Source organism: Ochotona curzoniae, unplaced genomic scaffold (genome assembly GCF_017591425.1).
Source record: "Ochotona curzoniae isolate NIBS_2020 unplaced genomic scaffold, NIBS_Ocur_1.0 scaffold_4506, whole genome shotgun sequence".
NCBI lineage: Eukaryota > Metazoa > Chordata > Mammalia > Lagomorpha > Ochotonidae > Ochotona > Ochotona curzoniae.
The window spans coordinates 29,830,363-29,853,039 of record NW_024467119.1 but is presented as its reverse complement, the minus strand read 5'-3'; the positions used below and the strand labels follow the sequence as shown (position 1 = coordinate 29,853,039).

The 22,677-nt window shown below is 42.6% G+C and overlaps 1 protein-coding gene across 1 annotated transcript in view; it reads right to left on the bottom strand.

Moving 5' to 3' along the window:
• Positions 1-1,361: 1,361 nt before the first annotated feature.
• Positions 1,362-22,677, bottom strand: part of HERC5 (HECT and RLD domain containing E3 ubiquitin protein ligase 5) — a 39,290-nt gene continuing 17,974 nt past the window's right edge. Inside the window, exons 13-23 of the mRNA XM_040967163.1 lie at positions 22,445-22,599; positions 19,714-19,827; positions 18,998-19,108; positions 14,012-14,182; positions 10,892-11,035; positions 10,153-10,319; positions 8,629-8,695; positions 7,566-7,636; positions 3,351-3,534; positions 3,167-3,269; positions 1,362-1,640 (exon numbers count right to left, since the gene is read on the bottom strand). Coding sequence (XP_040823097.1) covers positions 1,435-1,640; positions 3,167-3,269; positions 3,351-3,534; positions 7,566-7,636; positions 8,629-8,695; positions 10,153-10,319; positions 10,892-11,035; positions 14,012-14,182; positions 18,998-19,108; positions 19,714-19,827; positions 22,445-22,599 — 1,493 coding nt within the window. The 3' untranslated portion in view covers positions 1,362-1,434. The remainder of the gene's footprint in view (positions 1,641-3,166; positions 3,270-3,350; positions 3,535-7,565; positions 7,637-8,628; positions 8,696-10,152; positions 10,320-10,891; positions 11,036-14,011; positions 14,183-18,997; positions 19,109-19,713; positions 19,828-22,444; positions 22,600-22,677) is intronic.

Sequence of the window (22,677 nt, the reverse complement as noted above, 5' to 3'; positions counted from 1 at the left end):
TTGAGAATGTTCTTAAGCTCATGACCAGCAGCTAAGCTTAAAGACCCATCATGACTTTTCACAAAAGACACCATTGTTTCTGCTGACTATAGCAGCAGTCTTGCAGTGCAGATCATTCATAAAATCTACCCTTGCCCTTCAACATGATCTTATGTCCTTTGCCCTACTGGGTTTCTCAGAATCTTCAGCTTTTGGCCTTCTGTCACCTTCAGTTCCTCCTTCTCACTATACTTCATTTTTCAAAAAAACACTTTTATTTGAAAGGCAAAACTATAAAGAGGAAAAAAGAGAGTATCTTTATCTTTTAAGACTTATTTTTATTGAAAAGGAAGATTTAGAGAAAGGAGAGACAGAAAGACCTTCTGTTGACTACTTTACTCCCCAGATGACTGCAATGGCTGGAGCTGAGCACACTTGAAACCAGGAGCCAAGAGCTTCTTCCAGGTCTCTCACATGGGCACAAGGACCCAATACTTTGAGCCATTGTCTGCTGTTTTCCCAGGCCATAAGCAAGGAATTGGATCAGAAGTAGAGCACCTAGGTCACAGGTAGAGGATTAGTCAATCATGTCAAGGTGCCAGGCCCATGATAAAATATCTTCCATCTGCTGTTTCACCCCCAAATGGTCAGAGTAGTCTTAGCTGGGCTGGTTTAAAGCCAGTTGGTGCAGAGGCTGGAGAACTTGGGACATCCTATATTGCTTTTTCAGGCAACCAGCAGGGAGCTCGATCAAAAGAAGAGCAGCCGGGACTGAAACCCATGCCCAAACAGGATGCTGATGTCGCAGGTGGAAGATTGCTGATCCTTGTATTTCCACTTTAGTTCACTGTATTTGTATCAGTAAGAAATGTACTTGATTGTAACAGACTTTACTATAGGAGTCTAAAAACTGTTTTCCCTCCTATGGTAAGATTTTCAGATGTAGCCAGTATCTTATAATGAACTTAAAAATTTTGGAGACAAAGTACTTGACTTTTTGGACTTTTCCTAATGGGTCTGAAGACACACATGCTTAAGTTTTGCCTCTCAAGCCTGAATCCCAGGAAAACACAATGCGGAGAGCAGTGGTGTCTGCCCAAGGCCAGGGCCTCGCTTTCAGAAGGGTCTTGCAGAGACTTTCATAAACCATTACCATCTATCCCTTCCATAAAGGAGGGTTGAAAAAAATGTGTTTTAAATGAGGCACAATGCTACTCCCACCATTTATGGATATACACTTCAAGATCAGAAGCAGATATTAAACAATTTTAAAAAATTATAACCAAGCTGAGGATTTTCCTTCTGGCCACGTCAAATAAGTGTTAGAGAGCCTCACTGGTTTCATACTATCTCACAATTTCAAATGAATTAGTACACAGGCATCTGTTTGATTCTGCAAATTAAACTTTATTTAGAATAATATTTTCTCTAAGAGGTAAAGATAATAGTGCAGTATTAGCCAAACCCTCTGTTGTTGCTGATGGCAAACTGCAGTGCTTCCTCCACTCGTTCCATGGTGGAGTACTTAGGGAGGTAGAGAAGACAGAAAGACGTCTGCGCTTGCATGGGGTCTTTCTCATTCAAATGTTCAGGACAGAGAAATGTTATTTGCACGTTCTTCAAATTTTTTATTTGTGTTCTATCAGTTCCTGTAAGAAACACTAACAAGAAGAAATATCTCTTTAATAGCAAGAAAAATCTACCTATCAAAAAAACTTCACTGGATGGTTACTCTAGTTTTAATTATAATTTCATAACACAAGATTCAATTATAAATTTATGCTTAATACTGCAAATGGAATTTGTACTTTGGAAATAATCATATGAAAATTGCATAAAATTGACCTGTTAAATTTGTATATACTCTGACAATTAAAACTTTTAACATCCAAAAAATCCACCAAAAAACAAAAAGTCTCTGAGAGTGAAGGTAGAGTTCTACATTAGCGTATGTCACATAGCTGTTGCCTGTGCCAGCAGTCTGCGTGGGAACGTGATGGATACCCTGCACAAGTGGCACGCATGCCAGGACCCCTAGAGGATGACAAAAGTTCTGGAAAAGTACCAAACCCTATACATATCATGTCTTTTTTTTTAAAGTTTTTTAAAAAATTATATGAAAGGCAGTTACCGACTGAGACAGAGAAAGAAGGAGAGAGAGAGAGAAACTCAAACTCCCACCGATTAGTTAAAACCCAAATGGCTAAACAGCTGGGACTTGGCCAGGCCAAAACCAGGAGCCAGGAGTTTCTTCTGGTTCCCCTACATCGGTGTCTAGGCCCAAACATAACAGGGAGTGGGACTGGAAGTGAACTACTGGGTCTTGAACTGGTGCCCATATGGAACGCTGGCGCTATAGGTGGCAGTTTAACCTGAAGCACTGGACCCTGAGTTTTTTTCCTATACACATATATTTATGGCATACTTTTATCTTTTCATTTAAAGGAAGTAACTTAGAAGGTGAAAGAAAGAGAAAGAGAGGGAGTCAGAGTGCATTTCCATCCCCTAGTTTATTCCCCAAAATGGTCATAACAGCCAGGTACGGGCTAAGCCAAGAGCGAGGACTCCATCTTGGACTTCCACATGGGTGTCAGTGCTCAAAATACTTATGACATTCTCTGCTGCCCTCTCACATGCATCAGCAGGGAACCTGGACAAAGGGATGTCACACTCCAAGTGAGACAGAGCAGAAGAGTGAAAGTTTATATCATTCAGAATGGCATGCAGTTTTAAACTGATGAATTGTTTAGTTTCCAGAATCTTCCATATAATACATATGTAACAACTGCCTGAGCTAAGCCAGGTCAAAGCCAAGAATTAGGAATCTGCCCAGGTCTCCCAAGCGGGTGGCACAAACACAACTTGGGCCATTATCTGTTGCCTCCCAGGCATATGAGCAGGAAACTTGACTGGATGTGGAGCTGCGGGAGTTGAACCGACATTCTGCCATGGGGTGAGGGTTTCTGAAGTGGTGGCTTCCACACACATAAAAAGAAGAAAATACTAAAAGGAATAAGCAAGGATGAAGTCACAGGGGGAAGATCACCTTTATAAACTTTTATGACACGCAGATGGACTAGCAGTGGCTTAGTGTAATTTGTTTCACATGGCACCTTTCACAAACAAGATGCTTATACTGTAAGAAGAGATGCACAAGTAAAGATCCACCCTTTGTTCTAAGACTTACCAAGGAATTTCTTCTTTTCTTCTGGAGATAGTTTGTGTAAAGCCTCCCAAAACATCACAATGGTGGGGTGTGAACTGCTGTACCCTTGTTCATAACGTGCATTCTACAGAAAACACACACAAAAAAGTCAGTCATGGAACAGGGGGGGAAACTGAATTGATTCAACTTAGCCTTTATGAGGTACCTTTTCAAATGTTTCCCAGTCAAAGTCTGTATTTCCAACGATGGCATCCTTCAGTTCTCCAGGACGAAAACACTGAATAATCTCCTTATTGCACACTTTATAAAATCCCCTCTGAAATTCATCATACACTTCCTTTACAGAGATGTTGAAGATGTAATTGACACACTTAGAAATATAATCACTCCTTTAATGAAACAGAAAATTATTGCCACTTGCTGACAGAACCTGATCAAAATTAACACATTAAAACACAGTGCTTACTATGTGCCATGACTATGATTATCACTTTATATGTGTTACCTGCTTTATGTAACAACTACATGAAGACAACTTGTATTTTTTTTTTTTTTAAAAAAAGACAACCACTCAAAAGTCAGAGAAAGTACATGTGTGAGAGAGACAGGAAAAGGGAGAGAGATTGATCTCCTATCTGTTCATTCATTCCATACAAACACCCACAACAGACAGGGATACTCAGGCCAAAGCCAAGAGCCACAAACTGCACCCACATCTCCATGGGTGGCAGGAATCCAAGTACTTGGGCCATCATTTCCTGCCTCCCGGGTGCATTAGCAGGACACTTGAATCAGAAGCATGAAGTAGATACAGATTTGAACTTCACACTCCCATATGGGATCTGGGTTTCTGAAATAGTGCCTTAACCTGTTTGTATCACAACACCTATCCTGAAGACTTGATATTATGAAACAGAGAGTGAAGTGACTGTCTAAGACCACAGGGTTAGGAAAATCAACTGACAACAGCAAAAGTTTATACTAAAAGTAATGTTAAAAATGATTAATCTCTTGGGCCCGGCGCGGTGGCGCAAGTGGTTAAGTCCTCGCCTTGCACGCCCAGGATCCCATATGGGCGCCGGTTCTATCCTGGCAGCTCCGCTTCCCTTCCAGCTCCCTGCCTGTGGCCCGGGAAGGCAGTCGAGGATGGCCCAAAGCTTTGGGACCCTGCACCCGCGTGGGAGACCCGGAAGAGGCTCCTGGCTTCGGATCGGCATAGTATTGGCCGTTGGGCTCACTTGGGGAGTGAATCATCGGATGGAAGATCTTCCTCTCTGTATATCCGCCTTTCCAATAAAAAATAATAAAAATAAATCTTTAAATAAAAAAAATGATTAATCTCTGGAGAGATAATGGAGCTTAGGAGATCACACAAACTCCATATTATATTCATGAATTTTCTGCATTTATCACAAGTAACAACCAATACTTACAGCTAACCATAAAGCGAAGAGGGATTTCTACATCTGCACCTCATGGTAGAAAAATATTCTGAGAGGCACTAGAAAAGCCAAACAGAACAAAATGCCTCTGGCTCCAGTATCTCAGACACAGGTGAAGACCCAAGAGGCCAACACCGCAGAGAAGGGAAGCTCACTAGGGGAGCCCAATTTGCTTGCCTGTGAGGTTCTGGTTAATTATTTTAAAAATGGCAAAAAAAAAAAACAACAACAAAAAAAACCCAAACCCAGAGAGATGATTACAGAAAGCTTTATCAACTGGTTCACTTCCCAAATGGCCCCAAAAGTCTAGTATGGGCTAGACACAAATCAGGGGACAAGAACTCTGTCTGGGTCTCCTATGTGGGAGGCAGGGATCAAGTAGTTGGGCCATATGCCAGGTTCATTAGCAGGGGGCTGGATCAAAAGCAGAGCTGAAGGACCTGAACTGTGCTGCCTCAGTCTGATGTACCACAATGCCTTTCCCAAGAGTTAGTATTTTAAGGCATCAACTATCCTCAAATTGATATAGAGATTCAATTCAATCACAATTCAAAATGCCAGCATGGTTTTCTGTTTTTTTTTTTTTTTTAACTGGGAAGCTGATAGCAAAATTTATGTGGAAATGAAAAGAAATCAAAGTCAGGATAATCTAAAAGAACAAGGCTGGAAGACTTAACCAGATTTCAAAATGATTGTATCTATACATTTTGATACACTGAACAAATAGCCTGATGAAATAAATATAGAGCACTGTTAGAAAGAATATGATTACAGAAAAAAAAAAAGAAAGAAAGAAATGGTGGGAAACCATCAAGAAGGGTTGAGGTACCTTGAATAAATGATGCTGGATCAGCTCATGAACTTTGATCTTACACCTTATTAAGAAGTATATTAAAGGTGCATTTCAGATCTAACTGTGACATGTAACACAGTAACTTCTAGAAAATAAGGGGAATAAATTCACAACTTTGGGATATGGAAGGAGTTTCAAAACAGGACACAAGAAAACACTGAGAACTAGGGAAAACACTGATAAAGTGGGCTATGACATAACCCGAAATTTTAGCTCATCATGGGAAAAAAGACAAGCTACAAGAGAAAGTATCTGCAGTATACTTGTAATATTAAAAAATCACTTGTACCTAGAACTACAAACCAGTAAGAAAAAGAATTGAAACAAAAGAGGATATCCAAATGGCCAATAAGCATAAAAGTTGCTCAGTATTCATCATCACAGAGGCATAAATTAAAGCTGTAACAAATTGCTCCTATAACAATCACTACAATGGCTGATTTTAAAGACTAACAATCCTGAGGACACAGGGCAATTAGGATCTCACTCCCTGCTGAGCTGAGTCTGCTTCCAGTTTCCAGATCCCACCATTTGCCAACAGCTTTCAGATTTTACTCCTCCCCTTATCCCAACATCTGCACACAACTGGATAAAGAGTCCAGGTTTGCACTCTGTTTTGGCAGCACTGGGGAAGTCTAAATGGCAAGTTTTAGACTGCAGGAAAACTCATCCTCGGCCTAAGCTTAAAGCTCCTGCCTCTTCCTTCAAACAGAATAGCTTGGTTTCCTGTCTGGTTTTCTCCAGTAAACTTCCTTTGCATGAATAATACTTTCATACTCTGGTATATGTATGTCAATACACAGCCTTATTTTAGAGTGAAATGACTGATTTTGTCATGAATGAAACAACCGCAAGACAACAAACAATTCTCCCAGTTACATACAATGAAAACGCACACACATCAGCAATAACAACAAAAATATGTAAGAGAATGTGCACAGGAACACCATAATAAAACTGATAAAAATACACATTCAACAGTTAGAAATGTTCCGTCTTAGATCTTGTTGGTAAGTACACAGGTATGTTAATTCACTTTACTAAAATTCACTGGGCTGTTCCCTTAGGATATGTGCAATTTTCCGCATGTATATTACACTTCAACACAAAGGTTATTTTAGGACAAAAACCCCAAGATTATTTTAAAAAATCTGTTACAGGGCAAATCCCTGCACATTTCTTTTGTTCTTTGATCCACAATCAGGAGATCATCCTAGACGCCTGAACTGTATTTTTTTTTCTTTCTTTTTTAAGAAGTTTTATTTATTTTTATTGGAAAGGCATATGCATTGAGAAGGAAGCACAGAGAAAGAGCTTTTGTCTGATGATTCACTCCTGAAATGGCCGCAATGGCTGGAGCTAAGGCAATCCAAAGCCAGGAGCCAGGAATTTCTTCTAGGTCTCCCACGTGGGTGCAGGGTCCCAAAGCTTTGGGCCATCCTCGACTGCTTTCCCAGACCACAAGCAGGGAGCTGGATGGGAAGTGGAGCAGCTGGGACACAAACCAGTGCCCATATTGGTTCCTGGCACATGCAAGATGAGGATTTTAGCTACTAGGCTATCGCGCCAGACCATGAACTCTATGGTTTAAATGGCATCCAATAGGTGTTGGGAAGATGAAATAATACAGGAAGTTCTTCAACAAACAGTTCTAATGTGCCTGTTATGAACCAAACACTGCTGTAGTTAATTCTACACAGGACACAAAAGAGGTGAAGAATGCAGTGCCAGGTTCCTACAGCTTTCATTACCAGAGGTAATGAAAATACGCAAGTTCTATTCACCAAGTTCAAAGAATTTTTATTATGAAGAAAGCTATGGATGAACTTTAAATGTTTATGAATCAAAATAAACTTATTTTTAAAATTATATTTTCTATTTAATTTTTCTAAATCCTAAAGGTATGTAATGTGTGGTATGGAAAAGAAAAGTAAAGCAGAATAAATGGATAGAGGGTATACAATTTAGACAGGAGGGAAAAGGAGGGCCTAGGAGCCATCTGATAAATTCTATGATGTCCATGTTTCCACATATATATATATATATATACCAAACACACCAATTTCTGGAACCCAGTGGGGGGAAAAGGTGTATATATAAACCAAACATATCATTTTACACCTACTTGTTAGTCTGGTTGACAATTACACAACTTCCATTAGGAATCAAGTCTACGTCCTTGCTGTCCCAATGTATCTGTAACCACAATTGATGTCAGGTTTACATGCTAAATAACTGAACAATTTTTTATCCACAAAAACTTTTCCTAAAGAATTTAAGACATCTTTTTTTATAAAATCTTTCAAGAAATGTGTAAAATTATTATCCTGTCACACATGGTAAAAAGTAAATTTTTTTTACAAATCTTGAACTATTTTAACTGATCATATTAAACAAACTAGAAAACTGCCCTATAATAATATTCACTTTACACAATATTGATCCAGTGTGGTAATGTTTGTAAATAGCCAAATTCCTCCCATACTCGTTTTCATATTCTCTTTGCAACTTGACTTTGCAATGCTGCCCATCAAAAGGGAAAGGAGTGTGTCTCTTCAGCCCAAGAATCTGGGTGTGGCCACATGGATTGCTTTGGCCAATGGCATCTGGTAGAAATACCAGCCTACGTTTTGGAACTTCCCCCTCTCTTCCTACTCCTTGTCAGAGCACCTTGTGAAGAAGCCATGCTAGCCTGGTGGTGACTGGAGTTCCCACTAACATCCTATAAACCAACTGGCTCATCAACCACCAAGCATATAACATGCATGGGAGGCCATTGTAGATCATGTGGCCCAGGAACCTACACAACTGTGTTCGATGCTTGCAGTTACTGCATTTGGAGTTGGTTGTTGCAGGAAACCTATTTTTCTGCCAAGGGCTAGATAGATATTTATAATATCATTCATGGGTCACGCAGAATTATCAAATTAAAAATTAGCTTGCCATACATTTATGGAATTTCAAATCCTGCCGGCAACTGCCTTGGTGGAGTCAGAGCAAACAATTTCATAGGACTTCAATGGCCACGGGCAGGATGTTCCCCATCACAGGTCAGATGTATCAGCTCATAAAAAACTGAGGAGAAAACCTTTCTACCAGTTTAGAAGTGTGTTGTTCGGTTTTACCCTGTTTTAAGTAAAGGGTTAGGTGGACTAAAATGCATCTGCTATCTGTTTATCGTTACTCACATTAAAATGGATGTAAAATATTTCTTCAAAGTCACTGCTTTCATTATCTAGAAGGAACTGCAAACTCCTGAGGAACAGATAATTTTGTTTTTTAGGAGGATAATAATTAACAGATGCATCACCTAAAACAAATGTTAAGTGCACAGGTAGCTATTCTGCAAGCAAACTCAGGCAGAGTTCACAGAGACCTCAACTCAAGAGTGAGATTTAGGATACCTATTTGATTTACCCTGGTTTCCATCAGAAAATGAATGGGGCAGGCTTTAGTAGTTCAGACGACTGTTACGACACCCATACCTCCCACATCAGATTACTTGGATTGGATTCTTATTCCAGCTTCCTGCCACTGCAGACGCTGGCAGGCAATGGCAATAGCTCAAGTAACTGGCTTCCTTCCACCCATGCTGTGACCTGGACTGACCTCCCAGATTCTTGAGCCCTAGTGGGGAGCTGTTGCAGGTACTTGCACAGAGAACCAGTTAGGGATTCTGTCTTCTGACAGCATATTTACTGACACTGGTGTTACATTTATTGAAAATTGTTAACTTTATAAAACAAACAGGGGACTTATTAAATAGCAGATACCCCATGGGAAATTTGAGGAGTGGTTGGGTCACTGGACATTTTCTGTACCTCTTGTCCCAATCCATGCTATCAAGCTCCAGAAAGATCTGAAATTTAACAACCTTGATTTAAGGCATCTATGAGAATAGAAGTTTAATCAAATACACAGTAGCCACTTTTTATTTTCCTTTTGTGTCCTAAGATACTTTACACTCTTTAAAGCAGTATGTCTCACAGTGTATTGTTTGATCCTTCATGCATTTGTTCATTCAACAAGCATAAGCAACTCCTAATGTAGCAGGTATAGGGGACACGAATTTGAGATTAATACATTACAAATAACGAACCCTCCCAGTGGTAGGTGATATATTGTGATGAATGTCTTACCTACAGTACTGTCAGATGTGCTGCCTGAAAGCTGCAAGTGCTACTATAGGTACAGATTGTAAGAACTTGGCTAATACTTTGCATAGGGATCTACGTCACTGGCAAAGGCCTTTGGGAGAAGATGAAATCTAAGTGGAGTTTTTGCCAATTGACATACAATGCTATACTGTGATATAACAGATCATGTTTATACATTTTTAGGGGGAGGGAAATAAAATGCTCTCCAGTTGCAACCCTGTGAAATTAATTAAGCTACACATTTCCAAAACACAATGCTGGGAAAGGGGTTTAAAAGAAGGAGGGCTGGGAAAGGGGTTTAAAAGAAGGAGGGTGCCACTTAAGTAAAAAACAAAATAGGAGGTGGGCCTGGTGCAATGGCTCAATTGATTAATTCCCCTTCAAGTGTTGGGATTCTGTATGAGTGCAGGTTCATGTCACAGTTGCTTCACTTGAAAATGGCTTAAATTACTTAAAATATTACTACAGAACGTGAACATACTATTAGAGTGTTTGCTTTTAGTATTTCCACAAAATATAACTTGTAATCCTAAAAAGGCGACTACATTTACTTACTTTCCTAAAACAGGACTGAGTTCCTTCAAGTCTTCCAATGATGGATTTTGGCCCAAAAGTTTCTTAAACAGTGCTAGTGGGAAAGGGAGGTTGGCGACATTGCAATTGAAGAGAGAGAGTCCACAGAGCATCCCAAAGAAGTAGTACCTCTTTTCCTCAAACTTAGGCTGGAAATGGGAAAATAGAGCGGAGCTTTTTGAATTTTTATCAGAACAGTCAAACACTAGTAACACTTTCCTCCTTCTTCACAAAATCACATCTCAAATTAAAACCAGTGAAGTCCATGAGGATTTAGATTCTATATTAGTCATTAACCCAATCTGAAACTCAGTCGTTTAATTATTAAAGGTATAATAGGCATGCATACAAATGGATTAGTCTCGGTAATCCTTAAAACTTCGATTTTCACCATCTTTTCCCATGGCCTAAGTTCATCGGGAAACTAAACTGAAACAAAAATGTATGCCAGAGACAGGAAGAGTTCATTTATGCCCCTAATCTCTATAAACAGTGTAAGAGTATACTGCTTGAGTTCTGTGAGGGCAAAGAGGGCAACCCAAGCAAAGAGGGCCCATCTTAGAGAAAAATCACCAGTTTGTCCAATTCAAAGATCAATTTTATGATTGTCAGTGAGCTCCTCTCTCCTTCTAAGAAGATGCTCTAAATCCAATTTTCCATGGTGTCTAATCAGCTCTATTTCTGTCATAAAAATGGCTCCTGTGAAATGCAGAGAACTCACCTTGACAGGAAACCACATGCAGGAAGCCTCTTCAGGGTAGGTGAATAGCCCATATTCTGGCTGGGTCATCTCTTCAAACAGACAGTAGAAAAACTCTGTCATGACTCCTCTAAAGCCAAACCCAATCTCTCCAGTAAAGGAAACCTGAGGAAAGAGCAAACAAGGCCTCACTCCGGGGCTCCAAGCTGCCAGGTATTTACTAATTACCAACCCTGGTGGGTACTAACTAGCGACCCAAGTATTTTGTCACTAAGGGATGTGTTTTCCTTGTATTAGTACTCCAGCATTGAGTAGTAAGCCTTCAAGAAGTTAAGTATCTTTTTCGTGTTTATTCAACAGTGAGGTATTACAACCTGACTGAACTGTTAGACCTCAAAGCCTGTCTGAAGTCTAACTGCAATGACCACAATTGGAATCACTACTATACTTCCAGGTTCATTATTTATAATGAAAATAAACAAAAGGAAATAAAAACATTAGGACGTTCCTCAAATATGAAAAAGCTGAGTATGCATCAAGTATTTGTTGCTGTGGCTAGTCTGATTCCTGTACAGACAGCACCAGCTCCTTTCACTCTGGCAGCCAAACTTGTGAGAGAGCATACCAACTTTCAAACTTACGTACCCACTCCTCCAGAGATTCTCTCCAAGAGGAACAAGCTGTGAATTCCCACTTCCGGGGGCGTTTTCCTACTGCATCTCCCTGATTCCTTAACTTACTCCACACTCCTGCCTCAGGTTTATCGTTCTGCCTTTTTCATTTCCTGCATTCCAACCTGGCACTCATATCCCCTACTTCTTGTTTTTTCCCTGGATATCCCATCCCTTATAAGCATTCAGCCCTTCAACTCATTGTATTCTCCCTCCTGGTGGACAGATGCTCATTTCACAGCTTCCCAACACTTCTATCTGGATGTTTCACTAGCACCCCCAAAAGCTATTCTTACCAGCTTCTTTTTCGGATGATGCCTCCACATTCTCCAGAGAAGCAAGTTTCAAACCTCAGGGAAATATTTCACATCCTTCTGTTAAAACCCATTGTCAAATTCATACACTTCTCCTTCCTGTAAGATGCCTGATCTTGCAAAACCTCAGCTTTCCCACAAGATTATCAGCAAGAATAAGGCCTCATGCAGTCATGTAAATGGGAAATGCTCTATGAGTCAGACTTCAGTTTTTAAAAACGAACAGATGTGGAGCTAAAGTAACAGTGAATGGCTTGGTTAGCATACGTTGCTGTCATATAGTGAATTAATTAGGTATAAAATAATGTGTGTGCAAAAAATGTGGAAATGCTAATTCTAATCTCATACTCCAGTGAAACCATACTCCTCAAATAGCATTTGGAGCTTGACTATAGTCAGTCTTATTCTGCAGTACAAAGTTTAGTGCCTGACGTTTGGGCCCCAATTCTGGCTTGGATAGTCCATGGTTGTTTCCTAGGGCTAAGTTACCCAATAGATCTGTGTCTTACCTAACAAACATGTAACATAGGAAAAAACAGAACCTGCCACATACCATCACTGAGTTACATAAGTGCAGTCGATAAATCTACTAGTCAATACAATCCTATAACAAATACCTGTCAGATAAGACAAGTCATATCGCAACTATATAAAAAACTTAGAAATGCCCAGAGCACAATTTAATCTACAATTAACCACCAGAACAGAACAATCTCTACCAGAACAACTGTGTAGTCAAGAAATTGAATGCCTTTTCTTCTGCAAAGTAGTCAGGGTTCCTGCATGAGAGAAAAAGCAGCCTTGATTGCTTTCTGATGCCAAGCCTGACTTGCTGACCCGCACAAGGTGGTAACTAACCAGGCTAAGGAAAATCTTAGAAGGAACTGGACCTGCTCCCTGAGTAGGGCAGGAGAATCACCACTGACTCTAGAGCTCCTTAGTTCAAATTCACTGAGTGCCTATAACGCCGAACTCCAGGTGACCAGGGACAGAGCAGGCCTTGAGCCTAACCTGCATTCCACATGGCTGAGTTCAATCCCTAGGTCCAGATCCTGAGGCTAGTTTCCTCCCAAGTAGTCCCTGGCAGGCAATGATGGTGGCTGAAGTAACCGGGTTCCTGTCATCCAAATGAGAAACCTGGACTGCGTTCCTAGTTCCAGGCTCCACCCTGGCCCTGCCAAGCTCAGGCCATTTGGGAAGTGTGGAAGTAAGGATACACATGGGAGCTCTCAAGATCTCTCAAATTAATAAAATTACTTTTTGCTTTAGAATTAAAACATTTTATTTTGGTGCAACATAATTTTTAAATCCATATGTTGCTTTTTAATAGTAGTAGCAGTATTTTACAAAGTGGTTCCACAGGCTCTGGGGATTTTTATTTATTTATTTATTTATTTGAAAGAGCTACACAAAGAGAGGGAGACACAAAAGAGAAATTTCAATCCACTGGGTCTCCCCAGATGTCTACAATGGCAATCACTGGGTCAGGCAAGAGCCAGGAGCCTCGTCTAGGCCTCCCAGGAGGGTGGCAGGGCCCAAGCACTTGGGCCATCTTCTGCTGCTTTCCCCAGCCTATGCAGGGCTAGACTGAAAGTGAAACAGCCAGGACCTGAAACTGATGCCTACATAAGTTGCCCTGTGGACAGTGGCTTTAACCATTATACCACAGTGCTGGCCCCCTACATTTATTATTTTTTTTTTTAGGGGGAAAAAAAAAGCTAGTTAGGAAATTAGGGAAACTCCTGAGCAGACGCCTCTGGGACAAAGGGAGATTACTATGCTTCCCTGAAATTCTGCTACATTTTTAAAAAAATTTCTTTTTATTGATTTCTACAGAGGAGAGACTGAGAAAAAGATCTTCCATTTGCTATTTCACTCCCTACATGCCTGCAATGGCTAGAGCTAAGCCAATCTGAAGCCAGAAGCCAGGAGCTTCTTTTGGATCTCCCAAGTGGATGGATGGTTCCAAGACTGTGGGCCATCCTATACTGCTTTCCCACAAGCAGGGATATGAATTAGAAGTGGAGCAGCCTGGATAAGAGCCAATGCCCATATGGAATTCTGATGCTTGCAGGGGGAGGATTAGCCAACTGTGCCCTCTACTGTTGCATTTTTTTTCCTCAGCAGTGAAACAGGAAATGAGGCATATACTTTACCCACAACTCCCTCCTTAAGTCTTCATTCTCAAACTGAGTAAGCTGATTCAAAACATCCTCAATCAAGTGATTCCTTCTGACGGTTAGGTTAAAGGTGGGCAAGAAAGCCAGCTCCGAATCCTCCCCTTCCATAAAGCCCGCCAGCCGTATGCATGCTTGGATTCTCTTTTCCTAAAAAACAGAAATGTGTCTCTTATTTCTCGGTTTTTGCTCCCCAACAGAAACCTGGTAGATCAGAGTGAGCCAGCTCTATTTCTAAGCACATGTCACACAAGGGCAGACTCTTAGGAATGACTGGCTTGTTGGTACTGACTCTGTGAGCACAGGCCCAGAGACGGGACCTATGGAATGGAACGTAGTGTGTGGCTGCCTGGATGGGCAGCAAAGGATTCCCAGATCCCCGTCTCAGAAACAACCATGCCTCAGTGAGCAAACACAATTATCATCAACAGCTTAAGATACAGATTAAAATTCTCAGGTTTCCGGCTGCTGGTGGGTCTCATGCCTGCATGGGCATGAGGACGGGGCATCTCATGCCTGGATCCCAGACCACAGCCACCATGTGCACGTGGTGAGCTATCCCCGGGCCTGCCTGGGCTCCAGGGCCGGCTCCCTTCGGGGTGAGTACACCGAAGGGGGAGGTCTCCGTGACTGGGCAGGTCCAGGACCCACCCGCCGCCTTCACTGGATGGTGAATGGGATTGGGGAGAGGTGCGACCTTGGGCCTGGGAGTTTAAACTTCCAGCAGCCTCCCAGCTGTTGGAGGGTCTCAGGACAGGGAGTCTCATGCCTAGATCCCAGACAACAGTCACCATGTGCATGTGGTGAGCTGTCCCAGGGTGGCCAGTGCTCCATTTGGTGCCAGGCTCTGCCTGCTGGTCGCCTGGCTGGGGAGCTCTAGGGTTTTGGTTCTTTGAGTTGCTGCTCAGTTAGCTCCAGGTTGAACCTACTGTGCTTCTAGGATGTGAAGCATCTGTAAAGATTCCCATTGGCAGTATCTCTTCCTTTTTTAAACTTGTAATCACTGAACAATGCTGACCACCAAATACCAGCCCATGCTGAAGCTATGGCCTGGGGCTTGTCCTGCCAAATTATATCACGCTACCTAACATGATGATGGATCAGGAGAAGGGTCACATTAAGCAGGCCATTACATTAACTAGCACTCGAGAACCATAACCGGGGGTAAATTCTGTGAGGGATGTGTGGGCCACATCCTGTGAAAATTCTAGCCCCACTGGTTATCTCAAGAGTTGGGGTGGTGATGGACTAAGCCAGGTGTGACCAAGGAGCCTGCCATCAATCACAGGTGAAGGAACCCACAACAGTCTGGACAGGTCAGGGCAGCAGCACCTGATTGTGCATCATGATTAGGGTGTGGGGTGGGCTGGGCTGCAACATTCACCAGCTCATACAAGGCCAAATGGAAGGCCAGACTTCGCCAGAACCTGGCCTAAACCCAATGGCATATATGAAAACTGGGTCTGGGAGTGGATTAAGTGGAGGAACTTGGGAAACTCCCCTGGCGAGTCATAGCTCCAGCTGGTGAACATGTGGGCCAGACCTGGGGGTTGGACAAGCTGGTCAAAGTAGCTCCAACAGCTGGTAAATGTGTCAATTGGTAATGGAACAGGGTAGATCAGGCAGGACTGAGCAATCCTTAGCCCACAAGCAAAACTAGAGACCAGGAGGGAGCACAGGTCATGCCAAGCTAGGCTCTTGCACCTACTGGTCTGCGTGAGTCAGGAACGCTAAGCCACAGTATCTAAGGCAGAGGTCAGGACAGGTGAGGGGCTGTGCCAAGCTGAGTCAGAGCAACCACTGGCATGCATGTGATCTATGGCTGGGAACAGGCCTGGTTGGGGAGCTAAGGAGACAACCCTAGCTGGGTTGAGGTTCCCACCAAGGGGCGTGTGACCTGGAATGGGGGCTGTGTTCTGATCTGGAAACGGTTGTAGTCTCCCTTTGCACAAGTGTGGACTGGGATTGGATGCACCGAGCTGGGCCAGACTCCAACACACTTTGGTGTCCTGGAGGACCGGGATTACTAGGCAAGGTCTCAAAACCCTACTGAGCCATGTGTGAGCCATATGTGGCCAAACCATGGCTGGGCTGAAACATCCAACAGCAAGAACCAATTTGGGTTGAAGGCTAGTCAGGAAAAGCCACAGTTCCTGCTAGGACAGGAGGTAAACTGAGTAGGGCTGGCTCATGGACCCACTGGTAACCGTGAAACCTGGCACTGGGAGAGATTCTGATGGAGGAGCCTGGGCAAATCCTCTGGCAGGACACAGACCTGGCAGGTAAGCGCAAGAAACATGATAGGAAACAGCCCAGAACAGGCCATGGAAAGTTACCCAATGGCATACAATTGGCATGGGTTGGGGGAAGACCAGGTTGAATCTGTCCACGTCATCCACTGGCAAATCCAAGCACCAGAGCAGTGTGGGTCGAGCCAGGTTCGGTCGCAACAAAGACTTGTGCACAATAGGGAATGCCAAGGTGAGGTTGCCTGTACCGGAAGTGACCGCAGCACCCAACCAGCACACATGAGAACTAGGAAGGGAGGGGGTTAGAGCCGGCAGGGGAATAAGCTCCTTTGCTGGACAGCTACTCCCGCAGGAGAGCATGGGCTGGGATGGGGGCAGAACAGACTAAGCAGGGCTACAACACCTGTGCGCCTCTTGTGGACTAGATCAAGGAAAAGCCGGGCTGGGCTGATTATTCCCACTGGTGTAAACAAAATTAGAGTGGGTGAGGGTTGGTTGGGCCTAGCTACAGCATCAGCTGGCAGAAGCTGGCACTGGGGGCTAGTTCTGTCAAGTTAAACCACAGAACTATCTGGAGAGGGCATAATCTGGTAGTGGAAGAGGCCTGGGAGGGAAATAGTAGGCTCATCCCTCTTGGGTTACCACTTCCACGGGAGGGCATAAAACTAGGACAGGGGCTGGGGTGGAATGGGGTGTGGGACAGACTGGATTACTGCTACACATACTGGCAAACTAGGGTAGGGGGCGGGCCTGGTAGGGGTTGTTGCGGGTCACTCCACTAGGCTGCAGCTCCCACTGCTTTATGCGAGGGCCGAGTATGTGCTGGGCAGAACCAGGCTGGACTGTAACACCCATTGGTTCCAGTGGAAGTCGGGGCTGAAAACAGAACCAACCCAGGAATCACACCCACCAGCTGATCAGGGCGATGGACTGTGCTGGGCCCTGTACTTGCCAGAACACACAATAATCTGGTCTGAGAACACCTCAGACAAAGTTTCTTTGGAGATTTCCCCAATCAAAATGCTGGACTCAGAACCCTAACCAAGAAAAGAGAGAAGACAGAACAGGTCAACCAACCATCTCAGCTATGATGGACTATGTCAATCAGTGGATTCTTCAAGGACCTCATAGTGCTTGGAGTGGCAAGACTGGCAGCAATTCATAACTGTTGAAATATCAAAACCACTTGAGCAAGAACCTCAGAGCATACCCTACATCTGGGACCTGGGGAGGGTGGGAAATTGGGTGGGCCTTCTCCCTTAATACCCTCCTTTAAAGATGAAGGATACAATATGGAAAAATTGTAGTCTTACCCACTTTTGTAGCCCTTGAACCTTTTTACCCTGATTAACTATGTAAAGATTGTCAAAATTTTTTGAAAAAAAAATTCTCAGGTTTTCTTTGTTAACTATTTTTCAGGTGGTCCTACTTAGAATTATAAATACACCTTCTATTTTGTTTTGGATTGGTGAGTACACTATGTGAACTATGTACTTTAGGGATATGCATCTGGATATTACGCACTGGAAAACATTAATCTACATATATCAAAGTGGTAAGCTCAGACAATGCTTTGGTACTTTTGCATAAAGACTATTCCAAATGCTTCTCCTCATCAATGTTTAACCCTAATAAATATTAATGAGACAGGGATTATCAGATCCAGCTTCCTAGACATTTTTCAGTTGTCCCATGTAAAGATCAAAACCACTTGCCGGGCACACTGAATCCCTGAGCTGGTCATAGTAGTGACGGGGACTCAAGGTCCCTAGAAAGGAAAGAAAAAAATACATTATGTATAGAGTAACTTGATGTTGTTAAATCTGAAGCGTGGACCTCACTGAGCACTCTGTCTACTTCTACACAAAATAGTCTACTCCACTGTCAGTTCCCTGACTGGTTCATGAAGCATACCTCAGCAGCTAACACTTTCAGTTCCCTGAGTGGCTGTTATTTGGGTCTCCTGATTGGTTGTTATCTCTGCCCTGTTATTGGTTGCCTCTGACATCCCTCTGACTGGTTTAATCTGTACTTACTTCTCAGACTGGGGGCGGCTCACACAGGCTGGAGCAACTCTGTGTACTAAACAGGCAACACTGGTGAGCTTCTCTGGGAACTGCTTTCTTGGAGTTCTCCTGACTACTGTGACAGGAGGTTTCTTCCTTTCAATAAACTTTGCTTACTGTCTATATCAGTGTGGAAAATTCTCTGACATGAGGCAAGAACTGAAATCACCTTCACTGTCTTGCAATAACAGTACACTGAAGAGGGTGACATTTAATTATGGCACCACCATGACTGACTGTGGTCCTAACTTCAAGAATCCTCTGTCACCTTTATCCACGATGCTCTATCTTTTCATTTGACTGCACCTGCATAAATAATGGCCTTGTCCTAATCAAGTCTGAGTTTAATATTCCTCCCTAGTTACATTATTCAGAATTTGGGAGGCTGCTGTCAACAAATTTCAAGGACTAATCCTAGTTCTCAGCCTGCTGCCCAAGCTCCAGCCTGCACAACTAGAGCCCACTATGTCTCCAGTCTCACCTACAGTACCAACCCCAACAGGGACATCCACTTGGCCCACACTGAAGTCTAAACTCATAAATTCTACAATCACTGATTTCCCGAGTGGACAGCTTCCTTATCATCCCCAAATGCTGCATGTGTACAAAGGTACTTACTGTTTATGCTAATGAATGTAAGTTATACATACCTGAATTTTCAAAAGTGAGTCTGCATATAGTAGTTTAATTTTTGTCAAAGTATTAAAGAGAAATGAAAAGTTGCTGAATGACACAGAATTCTGTTCCTCTGCTGAAGTTTCCTAAAAATGGAAATGACAACTCTAACAAATTAAAAGGCAGAGAAATCTTACATCTTACCTCACAAACTTAAATCCCTGGTAGTTTAAGGACTTAGTACTTCCAGATAAAGCAATCTAAAATGTTGGTCAGCAATACTAGTAAAATAAAGTATGTTTAGTAAGTATAAGGTATATAAACCCAAATAAATAAGGCTTCTTGCTACCCCAGGCCCCGTTTCCTGGTGCTGTGCCCTCTGCTGCTAGATCCGGGCAAGCTACACTGCCTCCTAGTGACACCAGGAGTGCATGAAAGCTCACATTCATCTGAGCTGTTTCAGTGTCACCAGTCTTTCTCTGATGACAGTGTGAACAGAATTCTATCCTTTGCTTTTCACACATTTCTTACATTCCCTTAGCACTCTCCATGAGCTGCTTTCCTGGTTGATCCCTGGCTAACAATCACATTTTGCCAGAACTCTGACTACAAAATCACACATGTTTAAGGAGTCCTGCTTTTCCCACATGTCCTACTATTTCTATTAAGCAGTTCTGAAGAGTGCAAAGATTTTCAGATACCCATATTAATTCCTGAACTATCTATTTCTCTAGGTAAATGCAATGCTTACCATGTCTGCTTTCCTGCAGTGCTGTCTATAGGCTTCTCCATAAAAGTTGAGCCAGTCCAAGAGTTCATCCACCACAAACTCTTCCTCAGGCACTTGGCATGTAGTCTGATTTACCTGAAGTAAAATAGGACTTGTGATAAAGTTTCATATTTAAAGACAATTTTGTTCAATGGCTATTAAATTATCAGAGCAAGCAGTATATTGAACACTTTTTAAATGATCAGAATAAAATCCTATATAATGCCTCATGGCTGTAAAGAGTATCTAAAATTTAATAAGAGAGACTGATGATATAATGATAAATGTCTGCACATTTTCAATTCACATGAAAACTTCAAGGAATGCCCTGTGTTGTCTATGTAGTAAGAGAGAAAAATATTAGCATGTGTTAGGATAAGAAAAATCATTACAGAAAATTCAACAGGTAAATCACTAACTATGGCCTGAGAATTTGGTGAAATTGTTGGATACACAACTCAGTATTTCAAAATCAACACATGGGCCCGGCATAATGGTTCAATAGCTAAATCCTCACCTTGCATGCTCTAGGATCCCATGTGGGTGCCAGTTTGTGTCCTGGCTGCCCCACTTCCCATTCAGCTCCCTACTTTTGGCCTGGGAAAGCAGTAGAGGACAGCCCTTGGGACCTTGCACCCACATAGGACACCCCTAGGAGGCTCTTAACTTTTAGCTTCAGATTGGCTCAGCGCTCCTGCCACTGTGGCTACTTGGGGAGTAAATCAATGGAGAGAAGATCTTTCTCTCTTTAAATTTGCCCTTTCAATAAAAATAAAATATACCAGTGCCACCGGGTGGACGCAGCCAAAGCTGAGAAACCAAACGAGGGTCTGGGCGTGGTGGGCAGCCGTGTCCTCTTAAAAAAAAATCTTTTAAAAAATCTTTTTCTTTTTGTAAAGACTTATTTATTTTACTGGAGTGGCCAGTGTAAAGCCAGGATCCAGGATCTTCCTCCAGGGAAGATCTTCCTTTCCATGTGAATGCAGTGTCCCAAGGACTTGGACTGCCCTTTGGTATTTTCCCACGCCATAATCAGAGTCCTAAACACAAAGTGGAGCAACAGCGGCAAGAAACAGCACCCATATGGGAAGCTGGCACCATAGGGCAGAGGATTAGCATTCTGTCCAAGGTGCAAGCCTCCAATAACGTGATTTTTAAAATACCATTTACAATAAACTAAAAATGTGAAATATCTTGGGATAAGTTTGACTAAATTTATATGACTTCTACAGTAAAGTAACAAAACCTTGTGAAAACCTAACAAATGGAGACACAGTAATTTTAAATTCACAACTGTCAAGATGTTGGTTCCCCCAAAAGTGAAATTCAGATTCAATGCAATTCCAATCAAACTCCTTGTGTGCATGTGTCTGTGAGCGCATATATGTATAACTTGAAAACATTCTGGTATTTATCGAGACAAGCCAAATGCCCAAATCAGCCAGGACACATTTAAAAAGCAAGATGTAGACTTTTGTTCCCAGACAAAACAATAAACCTAGAGCTGTCCATGTGACCAGTGCACAAAAGACAGCCCACAATAACTCTAACCACGGGAACCTGACTTAGGAGATTCACACTGACTACACTGAGGAAAATGCAGTGTGTCAGTTATTGGTACAAGGGTCACTTCTTCACATGAAATACAAATTTCTCATTAGATTAAATACCAGCTTGTGAAACAAAAGCTAAAATTTCCCACCAGCACTACGACTTACTTTACAGTCATAGTTGTAGCTCTCCTCCACAACGTCCTTCCCTTTGTCCCAGGACCCCATCACTAACAGAACACAGAACCCTGCAGGACTAGCCTCTGAACACTCAAGATCCCGAGCTTCCTTAGCAAATTCTCCAGCTTCCATAATTTGGTAGCACTTCATATTGAAAACACTTCTGGAATTTCAAATCAGACAGAGTAACAGAAATTCCCATCACCTCCCAGAGGGGACTATATCTGTCCCAGCCACTTCGGCAGAGAGACTGGCACACAACAAGGAACACACACACATAGCCTCAACCTGAAATTACAGAACTGGGTCTAAAAACCAAAACCTGAGGACCAGCATTGTTGTATGGTGGGTTGGGTCACCTTGCAACATCAACATCAGATGTAAAGAGTGCTGATTTGCATCCTGGCTGCTCTGCTTTCAATATAGCTCCCTGTTCAGGCTCTGGGGAAGGTAGCAGAAGATGGCTCAATTGCCTGGGCTCCTAGCATTCACATGGAAGAGCCAAAGGGAGTCCCAGATTCCTGGCCTTGGATTGGCCCAGACCTGGCTGTTACAACTATTCAAGAAGTCAACCAGCAGACAAATTTGTGTCTCTCACACTGCTTTTTTAATCAAACAGAAAACCATCCGTGATACTGGCACCCCATACTGGTGTCAACTTGTGTCACGTCTGACCCACTTTCAGACCAGCTCACCACTGATGGCTTGAGAAAAGCAGTGGAAGACATACCATGTTTGAGCCCTTGTATCCACATGGGAGACCTAGATAAAGCTTCTGGCTCTTGGCATGGCTGGCCATTGTAGCCATTTTGGAAGTGAACCACCAGATGAAGTTTCTATTTCTCCCTCTCTGTAACTCTTTCCAAACTAGCAAATAAAATGTTAATGTAAACTTCTGTGGTTTCTCTAAGTCTGTCGTCAGAAACTGAGGGATATTTACTGCCAAATAACCAAGATGCAGAGGTTGCTGGATGCACCCTTACCCTGTGCAGCTTTTTTAGCACCTCCAGAAGAACTTTGACCTGATGGTTACTCTCAGCGCTCTCAGTCCAGTAACGCAGCCGAGAGGCAACGGCGCTTCTGACCATCTGCACTACCCGGCTGAAAGCAGCTTCTGGCAGAGTTGTCCAATACTCCTCTGGGAAAGATCATAAGATAAATTTAATTGTGCACTTTTAGTCTTGGAATATTAAAGGTAAAAAATGGTTAATATTTC